Source organism: Photinus pyralis, unplaced genomic scaffold, assembly GCF_008802855.1.
Source record: "Photinus pyralis isolate 1611_PpyrPB1 unplaced genomic scaffold, Ppyr1.3 Ppyr1.4_LG1, whole genome shotgun sequence".
Classification (NCBI taxonomy): domain Eukaryota; kingdom Metazoa; phylum Arthropoda; class Insecta; order Coleoptera; family Lampyridae; genus Photinus; species Photinus pyralis.
The window spans coordinates 1,631,912-1,640,512 of NW_022170249.1; the positions used below are offsets into that span (position 1 = coordinate 1,631,912).

At 34.5% G+C, this 8,601-nt stretch overlaps 1 protein-coding gene across 2 annotated transcripts; it reads right to left on the reverse strand.

The window, feature by feature from the left end:
• Window positions 1-4,485: 4,485 nt before the first annotated feature.
• On the reverse strand, window positions 4,486-7,764 carry LOC116159387. Of its 2 annotated transcripts, XM_031472354.1 has the most exons (5): window positions 7,268-7,764; window positions 7,139-7,213; window positions 6,980-7,066; window positions 6,825-6,929; window positions 4,486-6,773 (listed from the first exon to the last, which is right to left on the reverse strand). In XM_031472354.1, exons 1-5 carry the CDS (start codon window positions 7,343-7,345, stop codon window positions 4,869-4,871), a joined length of 2,250 nt encoding a protein of 749 aa, XP_031328214.1. In that variant the 5' UTR covers window positions 7,346-7,764; the 3' UTR covers window positions 4,486-4,868. The 2 variants fall into 2 exon arrangements, with proteins under 2 accessions (XP_031328214.1, XP_031328216.1); XM_031472356.1 differs by having other exon boundaries at window positions 6,639-6,929.
• Between the last annotated feature and the right edge of the window lie 837 nt (window positions 7,765-8,601).

An 8,601-nucleotide genomic window follows, 5' to 3' on the forward strand; every position in this document is an offset into this window, starting at 1 on the left:
TTAAATAGTTTTTGAGTCTTCTCAAAGTTGAAAAACTACGTTCGCCTTCCGCAGTAGACAGGCAATGTAGCTAATATATCAAATAATACCTTAATATTTGTAAAGGTGTCTGTAACGTGTTGTAAAGCACTATCTCTGGGTCGATCTTCATTTGGCAATCTGGCGATTGCTCTATACCACAGTCTAAGTTCGGCAACTCGCTCATCTATAGTTCCTGTCAAATCATCTTTATAAAATGATACTAAAGACTGGAATTCAGTTAAGGTTTCCTCGGAGAGAATGGTCAGATCTTTGGGAAATAAGGAATGATTAATTCATAAACGATTGTAGGAAGATTATTATTTTTAAAAAATCTATCAGTGCTTAATTTCGGGGGAGGGGGGGTTACTTTTTTCAAGTTTTCCTTAAAGCTGTTTGTTGTTTCGTATTCTTTCATAAGTTTCGTACCACGCAAAATGAGGTAAATAAAAAAATTAATATTAATTTAATTATTTTAATTGATGTTATTTTAAAGTGAAATACCTATCGGCAAAAAAAGGAAGCGTTCTCAAAATACTTCTCCAGAACAATTCGAAAGGTATTTACAGGAGATGGAAAATGATTATGTGTTCCGCAGTAATACCATCAATCCTACACTTGACCAGGATTACTTAGAAAAAAAGTGGGAAAAGTTAAAGGACGATTTAAATTCCATGGGAACAGGGCCCGAGTTAAGTGTTGAGGAGTGGAAAAAGGTATGTGATATTATAAATACTAATACAATGCAATTAAAATATTAATTTAATATTTTAGCGATTTCAAGACTGGAAATACGCAATTAAGAAAAAATCTCGATTAATAACCGAAGATTTACACAAAACAGGTGGTGGACCAAAATTAAATGTACAATTGACCCCTCTAGAAGAGCGGGGTTTAAATGTTTTTGGGAGCTTTACTGTGGTTGGGGCAAATGTTACTCCCTACGAGGGATTAGGTTTGCCTCATACGGTTGTTGCTACCTGTAGTGCGGAAGGTGAAGAAGTTATTTTACTAGAAAACGATATAAATATGACAGAACCTGAGGCTATTTTACTAAGTTTAGATTATGTTTTAACAGAAAACATTGAGCAAAAATTAGATGAAACACCTGGTGGATCAACCGGTACCGCCAAGCCAAAACAAGAATCCCGTCGAAGCTACCCCACCAGGGTTAAGCCACTTTCCGATTTCCTTCACTGGATGGTACATTAATGACCTGAATCGAGACAAACAGCGAAACCTGCCCTTAAGAATGCCATTTGTCCTTTCGATCACATTTCTTGTAGAAATATGTAGCGTTTTTTTTTTTTTTTTTGAGTTGGATCCATCGTTCCTCGAAATGGGGGTTGAAATATATTATGTTATCAAAAATCTCTAAACCTTCCCCATATAGTTAATAACTATATGGGGAAGGTTTAGAGATTTTTGATAACATAAAATATGTAGCGTATTAAACTGTTCTTCTTGTCGGTTTTGGGGATTGAGAATGGAAGAAATTTATAATATTTTTACTGAATTATTTTATAATTTTACCTATCAAATGACTTGATGTATCCCCTCTTTCATATTCTTGTCTTAAATAATTTTTTATGTGACTGACTTGCCAAATGGCCGAATCATGAACAGATCCTGGGAATCTGGCCGATGTGCCTATGATTTTCGCATTTGAATCTGAGATCTACAAAATTATTTATGAATTCTAAGCGCTATAGTGTAAAGAGACTACTTACAAGCATTACATTCATAGAATGCCTCCCTTTTCTATTGATATATACAAATGGTGGGTGGTTTTCATCGGTTTGTGGTGGAGCAAGTATTTCAACATGAGTACCATCAATGGCACCCAAAACCCCTCTGAATCCAAATTTTCCATAAAATCTGGATATATTTTTTAAATTTTAAAATAAAATCAAGTGTTAAGATATACACATACCCCTGCTTTACATCGTTCTTTTCTTGAACCGTAGTTGGGAATTTTACCCAAATGGGTAGAAGGTGTTCAGCCACAGCGGAACAAATTTGTGTGATGATTTTAGAGATTGTAGTTTGGCTAAGAGATAGCCATGCACAAGCACCAATAGCATGTTGGTAAGACCCCACTCCCAAAAAGTGCAATGTGGCCAGGACCTACCATTCAATATTATATATACAATTCACTTAAAAAAATGTTCGTTACCTTTGCTTGTAGAGGTATCGCATTCATGTTTGCTTCTGGAATATATGGTTGTAAACTATTTATCAAATTAACCACACACTCCTGGTTTAATCTGAACAACTGCTTGAAATGTCTTGGAGACATTTCAAAGGGGTGTAAAAAATTTCTATAATTTTTTAATTATTACTATGAATATTTTATATAAATATTGTTTAAAAATTTACCTGTCTCGATCTTCTTCTAATAAAATAGCAATAAACATATTAATTTGTTGATTATTCATTTTTATTTTAATAATTCACTTCACAATTCAACATAAACATTAACACATAACCTCAAAAATGCGCTGTCGGTAAGCTTACGAGTGCTCCAACCTTGTCCGTAAATATTCACGAATTTTTAGAAAATCTATAAGCTACAGATACGCACGGAATTGCAAATTTCTTACAGATCTGTAAAGTCTTACAGATATTGCTTACAGACCTTATGGATTTGCATGGAATTGCGCCATTTAGACATTTTTCCCAAAGGCACATCTTGGTGAGGACATTGTGAGTCAGAGGATGATGCTGTACGTTTTTTAATCAACCAATTTTTCAAACTCATTTTGTGACAGTAAACAATAACACTTTATCCACGAAACACGTGCACAACCTTGTGGTACATGTAGCGCATTGCCGATTGCGTAACTATTTCATTAATTAGAGAACACCAAGCGTTTACGCTCGTGCGCACCTTGCTCTTTTGTAGTACTGAAATACTTACCGAGTTCGATTTCATACTCGTATACAGGGTCATTCTTGACGAGCGTCAGTTAGAAAGATATGGAAAACCTTTGAAAATTAAGCTGAACTGATAAGCCCTTTAAGGGTTTTGGCACATGATGAATTGAACTAAAATATTTTCAAAATGGCGCCACTTCCGGAAATACCGGAAGTAGCCATCAACTTTGTTATTTTAAATAGGGGCCCCCTATTTTTTCTACATTTTCGGATTCTACGTCGAATTTGGAGTACAACGATACCCCATAGTTGACTCTTTGCTCCAAGGGCTTCGCCGATATTCAAGTTTTTGTGTCAAAAATTGAATTGCAGGGGTAACTTTAAAAATTTATTATTCGAAAACGGTGAGAGATATTGCAAAACAGTTTTCAATGCTTTATTAAGGAAAGATCAATTTTTTTATGGTATGCGTAACCGTCTAAAAAAGTGAGACTACGTCACTTTTTCAAAGCTTTCAACTTTTAAACTTTTAAACATCCGTAACTCCATTTTTTCAAATGGCAACCCCCATTTTGTTCTTCACCCTTGTTTTCCTTTTTCCCAGACCTTTAATTTGATGCAAAATTTCAAAAGCTGCTTCAAACGGTTTCCGAGATATTCCATGTTTTAGTTACTTCTTGTGGAAAGTTGATAAAAAAATTAAATCGCTTGATGTTATTCTTTTGTTTTTATTATGATAATGTTTAAACGTCAAATTTTCGCTGCTTTTCCTGGCAGCTATTCGATTACATTCACCGTGTATTAATATTAAATTCAAAAAATCTTCATTAGTGTAACCCAAACGAGCCATTATTGACGAGAAGTATAAGTTCAAGCAGCAAAAATTTGACGTTTAAACATTATCATAATAAAAACAAAAGAATAACATCAAGCGATTTCATTTTTTTATCAAATTTCCACAAGAAGTAACTAAAACATGGAATATCTCGGAAACCGTTTGAAGCAGCTTTTGAAATTTTGCATCAAATTAAAGGTCTGGGAAAAAGGAAAACAAGGGTGAAGAACAAAATGGGGGGTGCCATTTGAAAAAATGGAGTTACGGATGTTTAAAAGTTTAAAAGTTGAGAGCTTTGAAAAAGTGACGTAGTCTCACTTTTTTAGACGGTTACGCATACCATAAGAAAATTTGATCTTTCCTTAATAAAGCATTGAAAACTGTTTTGCAATATCTCTCACCGTTTTCGAATAATAAATTTTTAAAGTTACCCCTGCAAATTCAATTTTTGACACAAAAACTTGAATATCGGCGAAGCCCTTGGAGCAAAGGGTCAACTATGGGGTATCGTTGTACTCCAAATTCGACGTAGAATCCGAAAATGTAGAAAAAATAGGGGGCCCCTATTTAAAATAACAAAGTTGATGGCTACTTCCGGTATTTCCGGAAGTGGCGCCATTTTGAAAATATTTTAGTTCAATTCATCATGTGCCAAAACCCTTAAAGGGCTTATCAGTTCAGCTTAATTTTCAAAGGTTTTCCATATCTTTCTAACTGACCCTCGTCAAGAATGACTCTGTATATGATAGCGCACATCTAGTTCAATAGTGCCGCAAGTGCCAACACAACAATGTTAGAGTACGTGCAAATAAAGTTAGTGCTGTTTAGATATCCAACCATAACAATTGCATATTACTATCGATTTTTGTGCGCCTTGTCATACATTGATTATTTAATGTGATACTTTGATTTTAATTTATACCATTATCAATGGATTAATTAAAAGTATAATTTTGTTAGTTGTGGCCATATTGCGTCCACCACTTTTGAACCACCCGTGCATAAAACCAAATAGTTTTCTAGTAGTTGTGGCGTTATTGCAGTAAATTACTAACTGAAATATTTTTTTTATTCAAAAGTAAAAAATATATAAAAGTATATAAAAGCACGTTCATTATACTCTAAAAAAGTTAAACGATTACTTTTCACCAATTATGTTATTATAGAACCCATGGTACACTTTTTTAATAGCATTTTTTGCACATAAATAAGCAAGATGTTCTTTAGTTTTTTGAGATATCGATGGGGCTTTTACAAAGGCCTTTTCGGGATAACATGCGCTAATGTCAATGCAACGCCTTAGTTTTTCCTGGATGTTAATTTGTTCATATTCAAGGAAGTCAAAGTCAGTTTTATAAAAAAACGACGTTGGATAATTTTTTTCTACGCGTAGAACTTGAATCTCATTCCACACAACCTTTTCTTGTTTGGAATTAATTGAAAAATTTTTCCCAATTGTGTCGCTAAATTTTTTAAAATCCAGAAAATCTTCTGTGGCAAGTTCATTCACGATGTAGGGTGTACCTTCTTTCTTGGCCGCTCTGATAATTGGAGCCCATTGTGACGGTACATAAATAGGGCCACTTCTTAGTACTCTACGCTTCTGGCGCTCAATACTGGCGTGCATTGAGTCTCCTTCATTTTGGGTATGGCCTACCGTAAGGAATTTATGTGTAATGCTTTTGACATCAAATTTGTTAACTGCGCAGAGATACATAGAAACAATCATTTTGTTCTTATTTTGCCCTACGCAGTTGTCGGAATAGAAGATGACATCTTTTCCTTTGCACTCCGTTTTTAAATAATGTAATATACAAGTTGCTATTTCATTAGCACCTCTATTAGCAATCGCCTCATGCCAAAAGTAACAAAACCCTCTTTTCGATGGTATTTCAAAAACTGTGAAGTTCAAACAATTTAAACGGCATTTGTAATAAAATGTGGAAACATCTCCACAAGGCGTCGGTAAAACCGCTTGTAAGTCAAAACAGGCTATTTTAAAGGAAGAATCTTGTTTTCCTTTCTCGACGTCTCGAGCCTTTTCTTCTCTACTCTTGATTTTGTTGTTAATGTGCCGTTCGTATCCTTTCTGAAGCGACAATCTTTCGTCTGTATCAGAATTTTTAAAGGTTTCGCAAATTGCACATTGGTCCTTTTTAGGTTGGAAAAATGATATGTTAAATTGGGTTTTAAAAATGTGTTCATAGGTACATTTTTTGGCAACTGGCAACCCTTCAGCCTCTTGCTCGGATTTATAGTATCGATACATTTGCGCTATCGTTAAAGATCCGTCTATGTACTCACGTGTCGTCTGTGCTCTGAGATAATGAGATTCTATTCGTTCAAAAGAGTTGATGTGAGCAACAATTTTTTCTTTAATCGAAGTATTGATTGTTTCCCTCTTATTGAAGTTTCCTCTTCGATCTCTTTCTATCAGAGCATTACCATTCGATTTTTTCCATGTTGTCCTTATAAACTTATCACCAATGTCCAGGGTGTTCATGAAAAATGTTTTACACACTTGTATTTTAATTCCTCGCAGCGTCAAGTAATAACACAAATTTTCACTGCGATTACTTCCCTCAATGGCTCGACGGTATTTTACTTTTAGAGTTTCCATGTGACTACTTACAAATTGTCTTTGAAGAGCATTATCTCCTTGTTTCCAAAAACAAGTGTGAATAGTTAGTCTATCAGCATCGGTAAATTTAGTAGTACACGCTGACCTGCATTTTGTTGTACAAGGAGGTTTTAAACGTTTTCCAGGAATCTCCCTATTACCTTCAGACACATAGGGCAAACCTGAATTTACCCTCATTTTTTTCACGTTCCTTTTCCAAGTTTCGGGCCTAGCGATTATTTTACGTGGTTTTTTCTTTTCATCTTGAGCTTCAGCGATAATCCGTTTTTCTACATCATTATTAGGGTTCACTTCGATTTCAGAGCTTGTGTTTTCTGGTGAACTAGAATCATCACCTGAAGGTGTGTAATCTTTATCATTAATGGAATCATCTGAGTCAAAAATGGCTGCATCATTATTAATCTAGAACGCAAATGAGTGTAATATGGGAAGATTCTGATATTAACTGGTCACCTCCTCCGCTTGCTGGTCGTCCAAGGGAGTCACAACATGTCCATTACTAATCTCTGACACTGCAGTATTCCCTGAGCATCCTGGTAAATCTAGCGTTGTTGAGTTCTAATATAAAAATAAGTACATAATTGTTATTTAAAGTTAAATCAACTTACGTTATGTGCCTCTAATCCAAAAATGGGATCATTGTATTTCGAAAAATCTACCTCTAAGTCCAATAAAAAGGGTTGATTCGTAGAATACTAAAATAATAAAAATTCAAATAAATGACAATATTATTTGTCGTGAATCATGACAGATTCATTTAGACTTACTTCTTGTAATATTACGTTAGGTACCAACTGGCAATTTTGAAGTTCAGCATACGTTTTCTTTGGTTTAGAGGTGTTCTAAAATACAAATACATCTAGAGATTATAAAACCAAGCGTTTGTTTACTCGAACCTCACTCTCTTTCGGATCCTCGTTTTCAATGTTATCTTTATCTAAAGCCAACTTTACTAACTTTTTTGCACGAGACATAATAACAAACGAATGTGCAATACTCGCTCAAGATACAATATTTGTTCACTTAACACCAAATTAATCTGTTGCCAGCGGAAACAAACACACACTTCACTGTTGTTGGTAGGAAAGCAACTGCGTCATAATTATAGCGGCAAAATAGTTTTTGATGCTATAGAGCCATAACTGTTGTTTGCGGCGGTAGCGCACCATGATGCGCAAGTATTCAAGAATCATATGGCCACAACTGACAGTTACGGCTCTATTGCACCACAATACTATGAACCTGCAATAGGGAAATATCTTACACTGCATTGAATAATATTAAAATGTTACATATGGCTATATTGCAGTGCATGCGTTAGACATAGAAGAACAGCAATATGGACTTAAGTGAAAATTTGAATTTTTTGCACTTATGGCACTATTGAACTAGATGTGCGATAGAACTCCAATGAGTGATACACGTTTATTGTCTATTTACAATTTATGTAAATGCAAAATCTGAACTTGTATATTGTATAGTACGATTGGATAATTAGTAAAACATTTGCAATTTTTTTTAATAGTAATAGCATTCCGAATGTTTGCCGTTCGCTTTCTAATTTACGAACCGGCACAATCTTTACGAAAATATTATGAAACGGAACGAGGTGTTAAAATAATATCACGAACCGGAACACCGTTCCGTTTCGTTCCGGCTCAATTCGAGCACTTGACTTTCCCATCTTAAAATTGAATGCCATTTCCTGCATACTGCAACCTTCCGCAATATAACTATAACAAACAAATTAAGGTAATGAGACAACACTGGTTTCATTAGTGCAAGATAGGTACTTACTGTAAAGTGATGCATAATCTTTCTTCAGCTGAGATGGTGAAGTTCATTTTTCGTTTGGTAATAAATGGTGAAATCATAGCCAACAGTTGATTAAACATCGCAACACTCATTCGCGTATAAATGAAAAAAGCTTCGTGGCCCATTTTTTTTCATTTTTTTAAACAATGCATAAAAATTTCCGGTTTTTATACGATCTCTATTCAAAAGTCGAACACTATAACGTCTTTTGACTCTTCTTTTTTTCTATTTTTTTAATAATAAAAAACTGCTGTCATTAGTAAAATTTGTTCAATATTATCCATTATGTCTTTCAATCAACTTCAAATAAACAGAACACAAAATAAAAATATAGGTTAAGTAAACTTCACAGCAAGCCAGAGTCTTTAGGGAATTTAACTCGTTGGCACATCTCAAGACCTTAATTCTTATTTCT

Excerpts from the sequence above, each read along its gene's own strand:
- LOC116159387 (XM_031472354.1), bottom strand. The coding sequence starts at position 7,345 with ATGTCTCGTGCAAAAAAGTTAGTAAAGTTGGCTTTAGATAAAGATAAC. Across the intron at positions 7,214-7,267 it reads AGGATCCGAAAGAGAGTGAG|AACACCTCTAAACCAAAGAA; the intron begins GTTCGAGTAAAC and ends TTTGTATTTTAG. Across the intron at positions 6,930-6,979 it reads TTGGATTAGAGGCACATAAC|AACTCAACAACGCTAGATTT; the intron begins GTAAGTTGATTT and ends TTTTTATATTAG.